The sequence below is a fragment of the Trichomycterus rosablanca genome, chromosome 14, assembly GCF_030014385.1.
Source record: "Trichomycterus rosablanca isolate fTriRos1 chromosome 14, fTriRos1.hap1, whole genome shotgun sequence".
NCBI lineage: Eukaryota > Metazoa > Chordata > Actinopteri > Siluriformes > Trichomycteridae > Trichomycterus > Trichomycterus rosablanca.
In genome coordinates, this window is record NC_086001.1 from 33,537,976 (window position 1) to 33,559,286 (window position 21,311).

The 21,311-nt window shown below is 35.5% G+C and overlaps 1 protein-coding gene and 1 non-coding gene across 2 annotated transcripts in view; one reads left to right on the forward strand and one right to left on the reverse strand.

Moving 5' to 3' along the window:
* The window catches only part of LOC134326313 (zinc finger protein 345-like), a 104,020-nt gene that overhangs the window by 1,121 nt on the left and 81,588 nt on the right, over positions 1–21,311 (forward strand). Inside the window, exon 2 of the mRNA XM_063008463.1 lies at positions 11,804–12,394. Within this exon, the coding sequence (XP_062864533.1) occupies positions 11,804–12,394 (591 nt within the window). The remainder of the gene's footprint in view (positions 1–11,803; positions 12,395–21,311) is intronic.
* On the reverse strand, positions 19,150–19,223 carry trnan-guu (transfer RNA asparagine (anticodon GUU)). Its single transcript has one exon. It is a non-coding gene; the product is annotated as a tRNA-Asn (tRNA).

Sequence of the window (21,311 nt, forward strand, 5' to 3'; positions counted from 1 at the left end):
AAGATGAACATTTTAAATGTATCTTTATTTGCTGTAACTAAGCTAAAGTTTTTAACAGGGACAAAAACGACAGTTTGTGTAGCAGGGCTGGACACGTAAGTAAAATATTTTTATGAAGCTATAAAACTACTTCCACTGACCAAAGTACACAGATCTCACACTTGTCAGAGACAATGTCTAAAGCCCAGATCAATAGGACCTGCTAGTTAGAGAAGGATCACTTGTTTGTTAGATTAAGTCTAAAATTGGGTGTGGCCCGTACAGGGATCGAACCCGCAACCTTGGCGTTTGATTTTTAAAATTACATTTTATTACAATGTGCAAGTATACAAATTACTTTAAAAAAAATGAATTTTTGTACAGGAAACTAATATAACAGTAACATTAAAAAGTAAAGTGCAAATCATTCTCGATTAAAGTGCATAATGCTTTTCTACAACACCATGTTTTACATTATTTAATGTCATGCATCAGTTTATATAAATGACAATGTATCAATATTTTACACTTAACCAGAACATAAAATAAAACTACTGCATCATGTCCAGGTTGTTTTTCCTGCTGCTATAAATGCTCATTTTGGGTTGATCTAGTACAATAAAATTCAGTAGAATCAGTAAAATCTGTATGATGTGGTAATATAAGAGCTTCTGACCATGTTGGAAAAAAAGTGCCACCCCTACTGCCAATCTGAGCCATCGAGGAAGATGGGCCAAAATGCACCTCGAGGTCTCTCAGACCAGAAGAAATGAGTCACGTCTGGAGGAGACCAGGCACCCGGCTAATGCCACACCTACTGTGAAGCATGGTGGTGGCAGTCCTGATAGAGGGGAAGATGAATGCAGCTGATCCGTCCTGCAGTGCTTATATATTTTATACCCCACAGCCAATTACCCCTCAACCCTAATTACCCCAAATAGTCTTACTGCATGAAGACCACGATGTTATGAACCCTAATGCTGGCCATGGTGCAGAAAGCACTGAAACACACACACACACACATGCGAACGCAGGCGACACAGACTTTATTAATATGATCACGTATTAAATCTGATATACAATCTAGCGCACTGTGTAGGGAACATAAACCAATTGTCTAATATACTGTCTAGTGCACTAAGTAGGGAACGTAAATCTATGATCGAATATACAATCTAGTGCACTATGTAGGGACATAATTAATTATGTAATACACTATCTAGTGCACTGTGTAGTGTATTACATAATTAATTATGTTCCCTACACAGTGCGCTAGATTGTATATCAGATAACGGATTTAATACACGATCATATTAAAAAAGTCTGTGTCGCCTGTGTGCGTGTGTCGCTCTTGGCCGCTCTTTCTAGATTCCGGGAGATTTTATCTGACTTGTGGGAATCAGGGAGCCGCTATGTACATGCGGGAGACTCCCAAAACTTCCGGGAGACTTGGGATGTCTGTAGTGTAGTCCTCTCTAAAGCTTCCTGAGAGATACAGGATAGTGGTGGGCGAATCGATCCAAATATCGATAGTATCGATACCAATGTTGTTATCGGAATCGGATCAATACTAGCGTGATGGGATTTTTTCACATTTTAAAACGTATTCTTCAGTTTTAATGTTGTACTGTACTTTGTTTTAAGACAGATAAGAAGTGCAGTGAAAGCAATTAATTTAGTTTTATTATATTATTGTTTATGAACAAAAAAAACTTTCTATGAAAAAGAATTGACGTTCTTTAATATTTTTATGTACTTTATTTTACAAAAAGCCAGAGTGTACAATGAGAGGGGGAATTATGTTTCTTATTATATAATTGTTTCTCAACAAAAACCCCAGACTTTTTATTACATTAATAAAATTACTTTTTATTCACCTACAAACTGTAGTGGGTTTTCACTGCACATGATGAACTAATAAACACAAAATCATTAATTAGTCAAAGCAAATTGATGATACATTCACCTCATAAATCATGATACACTGCTCTTCCCTGGCCCTGTATTTACTTGGTATCGGATCGATATCAAATTTTGCAGTATCGCACACCACTAATACAGATGTGCTAATGGAGATGTTTTACTGCTAAGCTGCTGTTCAACTCCAGTCCAGTTGGTGACGCTGGTGCGTCTTAAGTTGTTCTGCCAACCGCCATTAAACATCATAAGAAGAACAAGAAGCTGCTGTGTTTGTACTGTAGAGCCTCATCTGTAAGTAAAATATGTATTTAATTATAACCCTTATATTTAATTATAACCACATTCTAATTAATAATAAAACTAGAGTTCATAATAAAACATCACTGTGAGGATTTGAGGAGCTTTAACTCCAGTTTTATTTAAACAAACAAACTATTAGCTGCTCCGCTAACTGTTAGCATCACACATGATTCAGTACTGATGAACCGATTCATTTGAACCGATCCAGCAAAATGAATCAATTGAGCGGAACTGATTGAGTTTCTTCATGATTAAATCTCAGTTTTATATAAACACGCAGGCCCGGAGTGGCTAATCGGGAGATTCGGGAGGATTCCCGATGGGCCGGCTCATGTGAATCCCGAGTTTGGGCCGGTTGGATGGGAAAAATAATTTTGACATTTATCTGTCACCAGAGCTGGACTGGGAACAAAACTTTTTTCTTGACCAGCCCACTACAAGCACATCCACATCCACATCACACCCCCACACACAATACAAAGTCTACAATATTTCTTAACATTTACAGTTTCTTAAATGGTTCTATTGGATTTCGATTTTCGATTGGATCATGACTCATTAAATCGCAAGAAATAAACCTTTAACACTGGTAAATATGCTTTTTTTCGCACTTTTATTCACACGTGATTCACGTTTGTTCCAAATTAGTGCATTGCTCCGATGAGCAAAGAAATAAATCGCATGTGTAAATACTTTAATATGTTGACAAGGGAAATGAACCATGTGATTTATGCACTTAATCACTCTAAAAAAAATGTCCTGAACAACTGCATTTTCCTTTCTGTATTATAGAGGACAAGATAGTGTTTACTTTTTCTGAGGATCAGAGACTAATGGTACCATCTCAAATTATATCCACCTCCCTATGTAGTGCACTATGTTGGACATGACATAATAGAACTTTCACAAAAATAGTCCTTAAAACGGCTTGTTTAAAGCCCCTGATATCCAACAGTAGCTTAGATAACTACTTATTAATCATTCAGTGACTGTTAAAAGAAATGTTTTGTACTGTTAGGAAGTACCCTAAGTAGAGCATAGGCGACATTTGAGATGGGCCCACAGTCTCTTCTTAAACTGCGTTACTAACGAAGCAGAGGCTCTGGACTCTAACTCTATTTGTTCTGCTCTTTGGCTATGCTGTAGTTCCTCACTGCCAAACAGGTTGTCTCCATCTCGCACTCATTCACTATTTTTTTGAACACCTGTTGTTGTGATTATGGTTTATCCTGGGGGAGGGACATTTCTGTGATTGGCCAATGGACATGCAGTGAGGACACTGTGGTGGGCCAATGCACACTTCAGGATTATTATTCAGGAATATTTAAAACAGAATTAATTTTTCACTCTCTCAGCGGCCCACATACAGAGCGGCCCACCGGGAAAACTCCCGACCCTCCCGATCCCTGTCTGTCACTTATCTAATCTTCTTCTTTCATTCATTCTCCATTCATCTGACAGCGCAGCCCCTACATCGCAGCAGTAGATTAGATCTGTTCTACCATCTGATGGTATCTCCCCTCCCAAATGTTTAAGCTGGTTTGGCCCACGAGGCGTCTTTTCTGGAGCGCCGGTAAAAGTAATTATAGCAACAGAATAAGCGCTATCAGTCAGTGGATTTTGTAGAACCCAATACACACCATTAATCACAAATATCCAGTTTCAAGCTGAAAATAATAAACATAATTTGAAGTGTAATATATTAAACAGCCTAACTCATTAATGGAATGTTTTTGACGCTACTGTACTGATGATCCCGAGGAGGCCATGACTACTGAAGGGACAGGTAGAGGATAGTCTAACAGAGTTATTTAAACTAAGATTGTTATTTGTAATGTAAAACTGTAAAGTAGAGAATATACGTACATGATATATGTTCAATTGTTCAGACATTCAGAAAGATGTCAGCACGATAGCTTAATTTATTTTAACAAATGAAGACAAATAACCTAAATCACTATCAATTTTACACCATCACAATATAGGCTAAAAAAAAAGAAGCATGTTATGTTATTCAGCAAAATAGGCTAACCCTTTATGAAATGGGGTTTTTTTTAGCCTCAGAGCCAGTCTGATCCTGCTGGTGAACCGAGTAGGCATAGAGAGGCCAGAACTACAGAGACGAGTAGAGAGGATAAAAATGAACTAAAAAACTATTTTATGTAACAAGTTGCACACAGAACAGATGTGATGGATAGATTCTAAATGATACCCAGTACCCAGATATTAGGAATGCTGAAAATACATTAAAATCAGCCCAAATGAAATAGGTAAACAGGACCCCTTGGAGGCCTTCATGTTAATGTACACAGAGAAGGAAATTCTCATGTCTATAGACAATGACACCGTTAAAGTTACAGAAATCTGTGCACTGCTTAGGAGGCTTTTGATGCTGTAGGTAGCCACTAAATATGTGTGTAATGAAGCTATTTAAGAGTTTAGTGTAAACCTAACAATATAGTACCTCTTTTTTTTATTTCAACTTATTGCTCCTGTACAAATGTAAATACGTTTTCATCTTTATCACATTTGTTTAACTTTTAAATCTTTATCTGATTTAAATTTGAATTAAACATGTTTAAGTGAAGTGTTTTCTGTTAACTAACCAACATAATACCTGAACTTATACCCAATAAAAAGGCATTGAAAGAGCTAGCTGCTGTTTTATTTATTCAAATTCCCCTGCATGGAAAAAGTGGGCCGGGTTTGGGCATAAAACTCCTGGGCTGAAAAAGGGGCCCAACTCCGGCCCTGTAAACACGTGATATTTTTAAACTTTGTTTATTGTTGAACTTTGTTTACAGTTGAACTTTGTAGTTGAACTTTGTTTACAGTTGAACTTTGTTTACAGTTGAACTTTGTTTACAGTTGAACTTTGTTTATAGTTGAACTTTGTTTACAGTTGAACTTTGTTTATAGTTGAACATTGTTTACAGTTAAACTTTGTTTACAGTTGAGCATTGTTTACAGTTGAACTTTGTTTACAGTTGAACTTTGTTTACAGATTAAATTTGTTTACAGATTAACTTTGTTTACAGTTGAATGTTGTTTACAGTTGAACTTTGTTTACAGTTGAACTTTGTTTACAGTTGAACGTTGTTTACAGATTAACTTTGTTTACAGATTAACTTTGTTTACAGTTGAACTTTGTTTACAGTTGAACTTTGTTTACAGTTGAACTTTGGTTACAGTTGAACGTTGTTTACAGTTGAACTTTGTTTATAGTTCAACTTTGTTTATAGTTCAACGTTGTTTACAGTTGAACTTTGTTTACAGTTGAACTTTGTTTACAGTTAAAATTCAACTGTAAACAAAGTTTTTACAGTTGAACGTTGTTTACAGTTGAACTTTGTTTATAGTTCAACTTTGTTTATAGTTCAACGTTGTTTACAGTTGAACTTTGTTTACAGTTGAACTTTGTTTATAGTTGAACTTTGTTTACAGTTGAATTTTGTTTACAGTTGAACTTTGTTTACAGTTGAACGTTGTTTACAGTTGAACGTTGTTTACAGTTGAACTTTGTTTATAGTTCAACGTTGTTTACAGTTCAACGTTGTTTACAGTTGAACTTTGTTTACAGTTGAACTTTGTTTACAGTTGAACTTTGTTTACAGTTGAACGTTGTTTACAGTTGAACTTTGTTTATAGTTCAACTTTGTTTATAGTTCAACGTTGTTTACAGTTGAACTTTGTTTACAGTTGAACTTTGTTTACAGTTAAAATTCAACTGTAAACAAAGTTTTTACAGTTGAACGTTGTTTACAGTTGAACTTTGTTTATAGTTCAACTTTGTTTATAGTTCAACGTTGTTTACAGTTGAACTTTGTTTACAGTTGAACTTTGTTTATAGTTGAACTTTGTTTACAGTTGAATTTTGTTTACAGTTGAACTTTGTTTACAGTTGAACGTTGTTTACAGTTGAACTTTGTTTATAGTTCAACGTTGTTTACAGTTCAACGTTGTTTACAGTTGAACTTTGTTTATAGTTGTACCTTATTTATAGTTGAACTTTGTTTACAGGTGAACTTTGTTTACAGATAAACTTTGTTTACAGTTGAACTTTGTTTATAGTTGAACTTTATTTATAGTTGAACTTTGTTTACAGGTGAACTTTGTTTACAGATAAACTTTGTTTACAGTTGAACTTTGTTTATAGTTGAACTTTATTTATAGCTGAATAGTCTGTCTGTCTATTAGATCTTTAATAATGCAGTCAGCAGAAGAGGGAGACGTCACCCCTGTGGATCTACAACATGAAGAATTTCAGAAGAAAATAACACAAAAGGAGGATGATGATGATGATTTCTTCTGTAAGTAAATATGGAGCATGATGCCACTTTTCCACCAGACAGTGAGGTACAGTACAGTATGGTACAGTTTAGTGTAGTACAGTACAGCTGCTACAGTCCAGTCTGGATTTAAGTTTTAATCTAACTAGGATTTATTTATGATTAGGAACCAAACCCACAACCTTCAGTTTCCTCCAGTTGTTGAGTTTCTTCTTCTCATATTGATGAATTTCAGGTGAAGTCACTTTAATCCCTGCAGAACATGTTGCTTCTGTGGAACTGCTCTTCTCAGAGGACCAACAGTGTGGAGGTTTCCAGATGAAGCCTGTGAAGAAAGAAGAACCTGAAGATAAAGATGAACTCAGTAAGACTTGAGCAAAATCATTTCTCCTAATTTGGTCGTGTCTGAATTTCTTGTATTTTAGTATATTTAGTGCATAAGTGAGCAGGTGAGTGAAATGAGGAGACAGAAGATAAAGAATATTAAATGGTATATTAAAAGGTATTTCTTATACTTGATGTTGAAATAGCATAGACTTATTTTCAAACTCTTTTATTGGAGATTATGAACAAGCATGCTCCCATGAGGAGTTTCAGAGTGAAGGGACGAGACAATCCTTGGTTTTCAGAAGAATTGTCAGAACTTATTCATGAAAGAAATTTGGCTTGGATTAAAGCAAGAAAATCTCATTTGGCAGTAGATTGGTTGGCTTTTCGATTGTTGAGAAACAGATGTACAATATCTGTTTGCAAAGCCAATTTAAAATGTTATCTTGATGAAACAACAAGAAATCTGAATAATCCTATTAAATTCTGGAAAACAATAAAGTCATTGTCTTTCATCCCATTATCCTTCTCTGTTATTAAGCAATTACTTGTAAACAATCAACAAGTTACTGATAGAAAGGAAATGGTGAATTGTTTTAATGAGCATTTTATTCCATCTGGGTCCAATTTTAACTGTGTGTCAAATAAGAACATATCAGATAAAACATGTACAGAAGTAAAGGACGGGCCTAAATTTCATTTTAGACCAGTTATGAAAAATGAGGTTTTGTCAACCCTTAAAAAGCTAAACGCTAGGAAGTCTGCAGGGCCTGATGAGATTGAGCCAATATTCTTGAAAATTGCAGCTAATATTATTGTTGAGCCACTTACTTATATTTTAAATTCATCATTGGAGCAGAATATTGTACCTGACGCTTGGAAATCTGCTATAGTCCTAGTACTTTTTGATGGGGCTTTTTCTGAAAAGCTGGTTGTTAGAAATGGGGTGCCACAGGGCTCTATTTTTGGACCGCTGTTGTTTACCATTTATATCAACAGCCTTGGCGATAATGTGTGCAATGCTAATATTCATTTTTATGCAGATGACACTATTATCTATAGTTCAGCCTCATCACCTGCAGAGGCTCTTTCAAATCTACAGAATGCATTTGTGACTGTTCAGCATAATCTTAATTCTCTAAGATTTACACACTGTCTGGTAAACCAATAGAATTAATTTAATCTTATAAATATTTAGGTTTTATGTTGGATGATAGTCTGTCTTTTAAGTTGCATGTTGAACATATGATAAAAAAGTTAAAGCTAAAATTGGGCTTTTATTTTAGAAACAGTTCTCGTTTTACTCTACAGGCTAGAAAGAAATGAGTTGAAGCTACTTTTTTACCAATTCTAGACTATGGAGATATTTTATACAGACATACCTCAAAGACAATATTTAACTCCCTAGATTCGGTTTATCATTCTGCATTAAGGTTTATAACACGTGCGAGTTATTCAACTCATCACTGCACACTTTATGAAATGACTGGTTGGCTTCCACTTTCAGTACGACGGAGAGTACATTTTGTCATTTTTGTGTAGAAAGCAATTATTGGTCAGCTCCCACCATACTTGTCTAAATTTTTATCATCAAACAGGTCTTTGTATGACTTACGATCCAGTAGCTATATACAATGGGAAGTTCCAGTAGTTCGGTCAGAATCTGGAAAGACAGCATTTAGTTACAGTGCACCTTTTGTTTGGAATGATTTACAGAAATATTTTAAATTGAAGCAGTTTATTTCTTTGACTGAATTTAAAGAAAAAGTCAAAAAAAATTTATACATATGTTTGTTCTTGTTAAATGTATACATGTATATATACAGTATATCCTCCCTATGTTGTTGATGGAGTAATTTTTGTGTGATTTGCTGCTGTCTTGGCCAGGGCTCAATTGTAAAAGAGATTTTAATCTCAATGTGACTTCCCTGGTTAAATAAAGGTTAATAAAATAATTTTAAAAAATAAACAGATCATGCTGACTGTACCGTGTATAGACTAGTATATAATTACAGAGTAATGCCAGGTGAATACAAGTGGCTGAATGATTGGGTAATGAATGAGAAGAAATAAAGTCGAGTATATAAGCTGATATGTTCAATATATACGTGCCACTCAGCCTCGAGAAGACAAGGCAGAGCTGGATTCGATAGGATGTACTTGAAATTCGGCTCTGGTTGCAGCATGTGTTTTTATCGCTGCGCCACCTGAGCGGCTAGCATTTTTTAACAAGACGATGCAAAACCACCTGCTGCACACATTACAAAGGCGTGGCTGTGGAAGAAGAGGGTACGGGTCCTGGACTGGCCTGCCTGCAGTCCTGAACGGTCCCAACTTTTTTTGGAAAGTGTTGCAGGCCTGAAATGCAGGAATGGATGCTTATTAATAAATGAAATGAAGTTGAGCAGATAAAAGATTAAACATCTCAGCTTCATCCTGTCTGACATCAAATAAAAGTCAAAGTGTGTGTTTATATTATTATTTGCTTTTTCTATACTGTCCCAACTTTTTCTGATTTTGGGGTTGTATTGTTATTATTATTATTATTAAATCTGCTGAAACCCTGTTTGAACAAAGGTTTATAGGTCGTGTTTTTGACAGATAGTATAGAAGTACGTGTCTGTTAGTTCTAACTTAAGTGCTTAATAAAGAAGTCGGTCGTTACTACCAACAATAACAAACTTATTTTTCTTCTTTCACAAAACAAAGAAATTTCAGGTGAAGGAACCTCGATCCCTGTGGAACACGTCACCTCTGAGGAACACCTCACCCCAGAGGACCAACAGTGTGGAGGTTTCCAGATGAAGCCTGTGAAGAAGGAAGAACCTGAAGATAAAGATGAACTCAGTAAGATATGTTTGATCTTGAGTAAAATAAGATTTGGATTGAATAGAATCAGAGGAACCTGGGATGAAGCATCATACAGTGAAAGCTTGTATTGTGCTCATGCAGATCAGTGTGAGCAGGAAATGATGAATGCAGGATGAATCACGTTACAGGACTTTAGCATCAGATCTCAGTTTAACAATTACTAACAGTATTTATTATTTATAATGTTATAAATGTATTTGATTATTTATAATGTTATAAATGTATTTGATTATTTATAATGTTATAAATGTATTTGATTATTTATAATGTTATAAATGTATTTGATTATTTATAATGTTATGAATGTATTTGATGATTTATAATGTTATAAATGTGTTTGATGATTTATAATGTTATAAATGTATTTGATGATTTATAATGTTATAAATGTATTTGATGATTTATAATGTTATAAATGTGTTTGATTATTTATAATGTTATAAATGTATTTGATTATTTATAATGTTATAAATGTATTTGATTATTTATAATGTTATAAATGTGTTTGATTATTTATAATGTTATAAATGTATTTGATTATTTATAATGTTATAAATGTATTTGATTAATTATAATGTTATAAATGTGTTTGATTATTTATAATGTTATAAATGTGTTTGATTATTTATAATGTTATAAATGTATTTGATTATTTATAATGTTATAAATGTATTTGATTATTTATAATGTTATAAATGTGTTTGATTATTTATAATGTTATAAATGTGTTTGATTATTTATAATGTTATAAATGTATTTGATTATTTATAATGTTATAAATGTATTTGATTATTTATAATGTTATAAATGTATTTTATTATTTATAATGTTATAAATGTGTTTGATTATTTATAATGTTTAAATGTATTTGATTATTTATAATGTTATAAATGTATTTGATTATTTATAATGTTATAAATGTATTTGATTATTTATAATGTTATAAATGTATATTATTATTTATAATGTTATAAATGTATATTTTTATTTATAATGTTATAAATGTATTTGATTATTTATAATGTTAAAAATGTATTTGATTATTTATAATGTTATAAATGTATTTGATTATGTATAATGTTATAAATGTGTTTGATTATTTATAATGTTATAAATGTATTTGATTATTTATAATGTTATAAATGTATTTTATTATTTATAATGTTATAAATGTGTTTGATTATTTATAGAGTTTAAATGTATTTGATTATTTATAATGTTATAAATGTATTTGATTATTTATAATGTTATAAATGTATATTATTATTTATAATGTTATAAATGTATATTTTTATTTATAAGGTTATAAATGTATTGATTATTTATAATGTTAAAAATGTATTTGATTATTTATAATGTTAAAAATGTATTTGATTATTTATAATGTTAAAAATGTATTTGATTATTTATAATGTTAAAAATGTATTTGATTATTTATAATGTTATAAATGTATTTGATTATTTATAATGTTATAAATGTATTGATTATTTATAATGTTAAAAATGTATTTGATTATTTATAATGTTATAAATGTATATTATTATTTATAATGTTATAAATGTATTTATTATTTATAATGTTATAAATGTATTTGATTATTTATAATGTTAAAAATGTATTTGATTATTTATAATGTTATAAATGTATTTGATTATTTATGTTATAAATGTGTTTGATTATTTATAATGTTATAAATGTATTTGATTATTTATAATGTTATAAATGTATATTATTATTTATAATGTTATAAATGTATTTGATTATTTATAATGTTATAAATGTATAATATTATTTATAATGTTATAAATGTATTTGATTATTTATAATGTTATAAATGTGTTTGATTATTTATAATGTTATAAATGTATTTGATTATTTTCTGCTTCAGAACTGAACAAGGATTTCTGCTGCTCCTCGTGTCCATGTTCCTCTACAACCCAAAATCAGCTCCACAATCACATCAAGAGCTGCAACCATGATAAATATGAGACTCTGGTGAAGATTAAGACTGAACATGAGGATCTGACGCCCACCAGAAGCTCCAGTAATCAGCAAACGTCCTCTGGTACTGTCAGCATTAACACCTCTCTCAGTCCCACACAGGAAGAAGGAAACGTCTGCTCACAGTGTGGGAAGAGCTTCAGGTTCCTGAGTCATCTCAAAATACACCAGCGCATTCACACAGGAAAGAAACCATATCAGTGCTCACAGTGTGGGAAGAGCTTCAGTACCCAGGGTGCTCTCAAAATACACCAGCACATTCACACAGGAAAAAAAACATATCAGTGCTCACAACGTGGAAAGAGTTTAAATACACAGAGTTATCTAAAAAACCACCAGCGCATTCACACTGGAAAGAAACCAAATCAGTGCTCACAGTGTGGGAAGAACTTCAGGTGCCTGAGTGCTCTCAAGATACACCAGCGCATTCACACAGGAGAGAAACCGTATCAGTGCTCACAATGTGGGAAGAGTTTTAATACACAGGGTAATCTGAAAAAACACCAGCACATTCACACTGGAGAGAAACCGTATCAGTGTTCACAGTGTGGAAAGAGTTTTAATATACAGGGTGAACTCAAAAAACACCAGCGCATTCACACTGGAGAGAAACCGTATCAGTGTTCACAGTGTGGAAAGAGTTTTAATACACAGGGTAATCTGAAAAAACACCAGCACATTCACACTGGAGAGAAACCGTATCAGTGTTCACAGTGTGGAAAGAGTTTTAATATACAGGGTGAACTCAAAAAACACCAGCGCATTCACACTGGAGAGAAACCGGATCAGTGCTCACAGTGTGGAAAGAGTTTTAATATACAGGGTGAACTCAAAAAACACCAGCGCATTCACACTGGACAGAAACCGGATCAGTGCTCACAGTGTGAGAAGAGTTTTAAAAGTGCAGAAGTAGTTTCTGAATTGGAACGACTGGAAGAAGAAGAAGAATTGCAGGTATCAGAAGAAAGTGACTACGATTCGTTTGAAGAAGACGCTTTTCTTCATGGAGAAGATGCTGTTCTTGATCTGTAAGTACATTTTTTATTTTTTATACCAAATTTACATTTGTGTTGTTGCATTGAAAAGTTTATTTTAGTAGTAAGGTAAAAATGCCAAGATCAAATTATTGTTTTCCAACTTTTATAACTTTTAAAAGACTATACTGTTGTTTCCAAGTTTATTATATATAATTTTGTTACAGCTGTGCATTTATTACAAAAACTTATGTTGTATTTTTCTTTTTGTGTTTTATAATAGCAATTCTGAGGATTCAGGTGATGACTGGGTGCCAGCTGCTCAGACTAAGAGAAAGAGGCATTCTTTCCCACCCCACCCTGAATCCACATCAAGGACCATTCACGCAGATCCAGAAAGTACTGTGACGTCTGTCGAAGAGGTGCCAAGTACTTCATCCACCCACCTCCCAACAATACAGAAGACCAGGTCATCAGCAACACGTGCAAAGAGGCAATCAAGAGGACGTTCTCACCGAGTTCCTGCACAAACAAAAAGGCCAGGCAGTGTTTCTACAACCGAAGATGAAGATGATGTTTGGCATGACATCACTGATGTTGATGAGGCACCCAGCATTCCAAAATTTTTGCCAAAGCGACCTCCAGGGCTACAGCTTCTATCGAACACTGGATATTCCCCACTGCAGTTGCTTCAGCTGTTTTTCAGTATGTCTGTGGTGAAGACTATTGTAGATAACACCAATAAGTATGCTGAGATCAGAGCAGCTGCAAATCCATCTTACAAATGGATTCCTCTCAGTGTTAGAGAATTCTACAAATTTATTGCATTGGTAATATACATGGGGATTGTGAAACTAAAATCTGTTGCAGACTACTGGTCTGGAAAGGAATATTACCGCCTTCATTACACCACAAAAGTGATGACAGGCAAAAGATTTTTGGCAATCTCTAGTAACCTGCACCTGTGTGACCCAAAAGAGGACAAAGATAACACAAGGAGAAAGGGAACCTCAACATATGACAAACTTTTCAAATTGAAGCCACTGTATACAGAGTTGCTGACAGCATGCCGGACATATTTTCAGCCGGACAAGGACATTTCGATTGAAAGCAAGAATCTTCTAATCTGCATCTCTAAAGCAAGAACTGGCCTGAAACAATACATGAAGGCAAAGCCAACAAAATGTTGCTACAAAATGTTTGTTCTGGCTGATTCAACCACAGGTTACACTTGGAATTTTTTTATTTATGAAGGCAAGCAATCCGTTTGCTCAGGCCAGGGACTGAGCTATGACTCAGTTATGTCCCTCATGGATTTTGCCCTTCTTGGCAAGGGGTACCACCTCTACGCTGACCATTTTTACACAAGCCCCATGCTCTATTTGGATCTCCTGAAGAAGGAGACTCTTGCTTGTGGTACCATCCGTACCAACCGGAAGGGGTATCCAAGAACAAAAATCAATGATCTCACCAGGCAGGCAAAGAGAGGAACCATCCGCTGGCACAGACGTGGACAACTTCTTTTTGTAAAGTGGATGGACACAAGGGAGGTGGTGGTGTGCTCCACAATGCACAAGGCATATGATGGTGACACAGTGATGAGGAGAGTAAAAAATCAGGAGGGGGTTAGGAATAAAGTGAATGTTCCAGTTCCTGCAGCGGTCAAGGATTACAACAGGCACATGGGTGGAGTTGATTTGTCGGACACCTTGATTTCATATCACAATGCCTTACACAAGACAGTCAAGTGGTACGAGACATTATTTTACCATTTCATTGACATTGGGATTGTAAATAGTTTTATTTTACATCAGCAAATATCAAAAACAAATGCACAAGAGGCTCTAACTCAGAAACTCTTTAGAGAGAAACTGATGTCGGAGCTTGTGGCCTTTTCAGGGGACACCACCCAGGATGAGTCTGCTGCAGGACCCTCAGGTGAAACAAAACAATGCCTGCCAGCATTTTACAGCGATGACAGTTCAGCTGGCAGGCGAAAATGTGCCATGTGCAAAAGGTCTGGCAACCCTGTGAAGACACCAGTGTACTGCACAAAGTGCGATGTGCCATTGTGCGTTGTGGCCAAAAGAAACTGTTTTTACAAATGGCACAATATGGGGCACCACAAAAACCTGTAAATATTTGTACCAAAAATGTAAATAGACATTGTAAATAGTTTTGAGTTGATTGTATTTTTCAAAAAAATTTGTTTTGCTAATCATTCAATTGTTGTGTTTTATTTTTGGAAAACATGTTTATAAAACGTTTGTAACATAGGTACCTAAATACAATTCATTATATTGAATTCAGAGGTTGTTTCTAGTGTAAAAAGGCTAAAAAAAAAAGCATGTAGAAAAGCTAAAATAACATTTGGAGAGGCTAAAAGGACATTTGGAGAGGATATGTCAGGGTCATGCAATTATTATTTTCACTAAGGTATGTAGATCTGAACCTAAATTAATTATGTTGTCACCATAAAATACAGATCATTTATTTTTGCAATATAGCTTGTTTTTCCCTATTGGAAGGTTTTGGAGAGGTTTTGGGCACATTTGGAGAGGCCGATATGGACTGTTGTTACTCCAACTTGTATAACTCCAGATCAGTATGGGTGATCATCAAAAAAAATTTGGTACGGTGGTAGTAAACAACTTTGGCCACAGACATGATGTGTTGGCAATGTTATACCAGACCTATATTCATACTTACATTTACATTTTCAGCATTTAGCAGACGCTTTTATCCAAAGCGACTTACATTACAGTATACAGTGTGAGCAATTGAGGGTTAAGCTACTACACAATTACTGAACCCGCTCCATTATGCTTTAAACCTCAGTGTATAATATCTGGAAACAGATGCTCTTCATACAGAAATATGCTTTACATTTGCTTGATGATAAAAACTGTTAGTGAAGTCTTAATGAACAATTAAAACATCGATTCAGGTTGTTTTTAGTTCAACTGGGAAAAAATATTAACAGTAGTTTAATGTCCTAAAACCCAGAATCTACACGTACAAATCCTACATTCATTCCACAAAGTTCACAAACATGATTTAATGAGTGAAAACTTGATGTTTGGAGCCCCTCTGGTGTGCAGGCTGGTACTGTGTATCAGCACTACTTACTGTGTGCATGACCTGAGTCGTATCTGCTCCAGTCGCTGGTTGGTGGCATTAAGCTCAGTCAGGAACTTTAAGAAATATATAGTTTAGATAGTTCACACATATAGGAACCCACAAAACCTCTTAGATTTGTATTATGAAAGCCCGTTTCAGCTGCTTGAATGGGGTTAGTGTAGAATTAAATACAAAGATCTAAAGAACCTACTGGAGAAAAGGCCGGTTAGCTCAGTTGGGCTAGGTTGCGGGTTCGATCCCCATACGGGCCACACCCACTTTTGAACTTCTTCTTTAACTAGCAGGTCCTATTGACCTGGGCTTCAAACGTTGTCTCTGACAAGTGTGAGATCTTTTTACTGCCCCTCTCATTCAAGTCAGGAACATGCCATTATTTTAATTTGCCAAACTTAATTGCCCTTCTGTAAATGGTTTAATGTGCACACTGCTGCTACTGGCTTGTTTTTCTTTTCTACAATGTAAGTTCATACTATTTGAGGTTTCTCCATAGATTTCTTCCTCATGTACAGAAAGACGCAGTTCAGTTTGAGTCTATTCACTAAGTTGATCGTACTCAGCAGCTGAAGGAGTCGATTCTTTTTGATGAAGTCAACATTTTATACAAAATAATTTGTTGTACAAAATAAAATGTTATACAAAATAATCAAAAGAGTCGGATCACTATCGTTAGCTGTCATTTAAAAATAAATCGCGGGTCAATACAGATACAAACCATCTAATCTAATACAAAATAGAATCAAATAATGTATAACAGTTTAATGATGCACCGTACATACAGTGAAGCAAAACACAAAACCCCTAACTTGTAAAAAGCAATGTGGAAGCATGTGTGTGTATTGTGTATGTGTGTGTGTATGTATGTGTGTGTGTGCATGCTTATGAATATTAATAGAATTAATATGTATGTTAGACACGTATAGATACATGAAATGATGTAGACACACATATTAACTCCTTAGCAATAATAATGATACACTATGTGGCAAAAATTATTTGGACACCTGACCATGAGCTTGTTGAACATCTCATTTAAAATCAAGTGACTTCTGTGTTATCATTAGTGAATTGTGATCTACTGAAAAGGTGCACAAACATCAAATCATCTGCTTCAGAGCGACAAGGAGGTACGGGCCAACTGTGTCCTGAACTTAGTGCAATTTTCCAACAGTGGAACATTTTGTTGTGATTTTAATACTTGGGTGGCGATGTTTAACTAAAATTACTTTTATTTAGTGTTTAAAACTTCTAAATTAACTCAGTTTTGTCAATTGATTTCAGTCAATTATATCAATCACGTAAGTTTAAATCACTTGAGATGTAAAAGTAAAGTCTGAAGTTGTGTGTAGTTTTGCTTTAATTACTTAGCAAATGGCGAATCATTAGGTTTAGTTTTTGTGGTGTCAGGGTTCCATGGTGTAATGCTTAGCATTATGGACTCTGAATCCAGGTGGAACCTTACTGCTTTTATTTGGGGCCCGGTGTGAGGTCCAAGATTAAGAAACATTAGCAGTTTCAGGATGGTAGCATTCAGCGCATGTGCAGTACAACAGAGCATCACAATTGCTTGTGCTAGTTTAGAGTCACCTTAAATGACATGTTAATTTCCATCCATTCATCCAGCTTGAATATCATAATAGCACTAGTAGTGTTATAGTGTTCCACATGTGACTGCTCCATCCCAAAATATAATCGCAAATCATTGATTACAGCACCATCTAACAGCCAGCTTGGTTCCATGGTGTAATGGTTAGCACTCAGGGCTCTAAATCCAGCGGTCTGAGTTCAAATCTCAGTGGGATCTGAGATTTTAAAGTCTGAAGTTGTGTGTGTGTATTTTTCTTTTTGGCTTTATTTACTCAGCAAATAGCAAGTTTCATTTGGGAGCTCCTTCTAAACCTTCCAAGGTTTAGAAACGTTAGCAGTTTCAGGATGGAAGCGTTCAGCGCATGCGCAAGTACAACAGAGTGCTTGTGGGGTGTAGACCGCGATTACTTGTGCTAGTTGTGTAGACCGCGATTACTTGTGCTAGTTGTGTCAACCAAGCAGATCACCATTCAGGAAGGTATATCAGTTCCAAAATACGAGCCAGTTTGTTCAGTAAAACTTTATAAGCCAACAGCAGCGAATAAACTTAAGAGTCACCTTAGATTACATGTTAACTCCCATCTATCCATCCAGCTTAAATACCATAAACACTACGTACAAAACATGTGGAGCTATTCTTACTACAGTAAAACACACTGAACTGACTTTTAAAGTGAAGTTCTAAATGTTGTACAGAGATCGTTCTCATCTAGTGGTGCTAGATAAATTACAGCTTGTTGCTTGGGTACAGATTTGTGACATTATTATTAAATTGTTGTTGTTGTGTTTGTTGTTATTTTTTAATTGTTCGTGTTTTTAAGTGTAAAACCATAAACAGCACCGTCTATAAATAAATAAATCTTGTGCTTCCACTTGAGATTTTTGTTTACATGAACAATGTCTGAAATTTGACGAGCTTGATTAGTTTGTAATATGTGTTAAGATGATGAATGAACCTAAACACTTGCTTTTAAATTTTAAGTTTTTATTTATTTATTTTAGTTTCAATACAATGTGACACCGGCAAGATTAAGAAAGCAAAAATAAAGTGTCCCAAGTGTTTTTGTAACGTGTTGTAGACCTGCAATGGCGACTGTTTTTGGTATACAGGAAAGAAAAGGCCGAATGCTGGTGAAAATGTGTTATTTGGCAACCAGCACTGTGTAAATATTGGACAGAACACATGATGGGTTATTTTAACTTGTTGGGTTGTGCAGTTTAACCATTGTGCTGGATTAAATAAATGTAAGAAAATACAGCATTAAAGCATAATCTCAATAAAATAGGCCACAATTTAACACTATAATAACATACAATACAGCGACAGTAAGTCTGTGTCTGTTTCTGTTACTTAATCTGAATTGTGTTTGTAAACTGTGAATTAGTTCTTAATCTGGTCGTGATGTTAGTGAATTAAACCTACATCTCTCTGATTATCTGATCGATGAGCTGTCTGTTCTGACATGCTGCTTAAGCCCGGCTAGCTCAGTTGGTAGAGCATGAGACTCTTAATCTCAGGGTCGTGGGTTCGAGCCCCAAGTTGGGTGAGTATCTTCATTTAACATCTACAGAAACCAAAAGGACGTTCTTCCACTTTGTACAGCTGGTCTCTGGTGACTTATCAGGTGGATATTTGTGCTTGTAGGACTGTTGTTTACTGGATGTTTTCAGTTACTTATTTCCACTATTCTGTGGGACTACACATTGTTGTTGTGTCTCATATTCGTTTAATCAACAGGCAGGTTGTGCAATAAAAGGCTCTCGTCCCTGGGTGGGCTCGAACCACCAACCTTTCGGTTAACAGCCGAATGCGCTAACCGATTGCGCCACAGAGACACGTACACTGCACTCTCACTGGACGGTACACACAGGTCACATGACTTGCTAACTTTTACAGCAGGGTAGTTAAGTTTGGTAAATTGAAATAACGGCATGTTTCTGACCTGAATGAGAGGGGCATTAAAAAGATCTCACACTTGTCAGAGACAACGTTTGAAGCGCAGGTTAATAGGACCTGCTAGTTAGAGAAGGATCACTTGTTTGTTAGTTTAAGTTCAAAAGTGGGTGTGGCCCATACGGGGATCTAACCCATGACCTTGGCGCTATTAGCCCCACACTCTAACCAACTGAGCTAACCAACTGAGCTAACCAGCCAGTTCATCTATTCGCTGTAGATCTTTGTACATAATTCTACACTAAACTTTAATTCATTTTAAATTTTTTAGCAGGAGAAATAACTCAAAGCATTAACAAATTGAGACGTGTCCTGAGGCAGCTGAGGTAAACGGTACAGACGGTAATGATCCACCACCTAAATAATACCTGCTTTGTTTTTTCAATGTGACCATTGACCAGGTGGACTACAGTCAGTAATTGTAAAACTAAATAGACTACACTGATCATTCATAACATTAAAACCACCTCCTTGTTTCTACACTCACTGTCCACTGTGTAGTGTGAACTGAAAAGAGATCTGAACACAGTGGTGTAGTGTGAACTTGGTATTAGTGGTTGAGGTACTGGGCTAGCAATCAAAAGGTTGCACGTTCAAGCCACACCATTGGCGGATTGTCTCTGTTGGGTCCCTGAGTGAAGCCCTTAACCCTTAATTATTAGAACTGTGATGAGTGTAAGTAAACATTGGAGTAGTAAATTGGTTTCTTTGCCATGTACAGCTTCTGGACACATTTATTTCCTCTGTATTGTGTCCACATTCCAGTTCCTAGTTTGTTTCCAAATCTCACAACTCCCTCAAAATAAAAAGCAGCATGGGGAGCAACTGTAAGTTTAATCTTCTATAAACCTTCCACTCTTATTCTGCCTCCGTCCCAACTTTTTATAGCAATCAGTGAAATAAAGACGAATAAAGACACCAGAGAATGAGCCAATCAGAGTTTCTTCTTTTTATTACATTTTTACAGAACATTTTTACACATCTGGATCTGGTCCACAAAGTCATCCGGGCGTTGTCTTGATGTAAAAACGGCGTCTTAATGGCAGCACGTCTCTCTGAGATCCCGATACATGTTTCCACATTAGTGGTATCTTTACATGTCGCCCATGTCTTGGGTCCTGATGCACCTGTGAACTGTTAACACACATTTACAACATGTCAGCCACCAGACCTGCATCCCTAACACTTAAATAAAGGTTCCAATCAAGGTTGGCCTTTAGACGTCCTCTGTTTCCAGCCTTTCATGAAACCGTCGGAGGCTCCGCCATAAAAGCGTCTCCAGTGCAGCAGCCATGGCTTCAGGTTCTGCATACAAAGACTCGTCCAGAGTGAAGATTTCATCCAGGAAGCTCAGCATCTCACTCTGAGAGAAGAGAAACAACATCAGGGGGCTGTTAATAAATAACAGATTACTAGTTCAGAATCATTTGTGGTGAAAAAAAACCACACACCTGAAGATGGAATAAATAACGCTCTGTCTCCTGACGTTCAATCCATCTGGGTGTAACGCACGAATAGATAAGAGCAATCAGCCGGTCCAGAAAGAGCCTTCGTCTCTGGTACTGCTTCAACTAAACAATGTAAGAAAAGCCACATAGGTGTGTTTGACTACACTTGTAGTGCAGCACAGATTAATTCTAGACTCTATAGAGTACAGACTCTCTTACTGAAATGATCTGATGCACCCTCGCTCTTCCCAGAATTCCCAGCAGCACCAGCTCAAAGACGATGTCCATAAAGTCGACGTGCTGGATCTGCAAGTAGAAGGAAAATAGATTTTCTATTAAAATGGTCAGACTGTAGTTCTGACTGATGGCGTAGTCGCTATGGGTAACCGCATCTGTGGCATCCGGCAGTCGACAAATATATCAGTAAATATAGTGCCAGGTTCAGACTGAGTCAAACTCACCCCGATCTGCGCCAGCTCCACTTCAGCCCACATCCGATTAGTCTGATTCTCCAGCATCTGT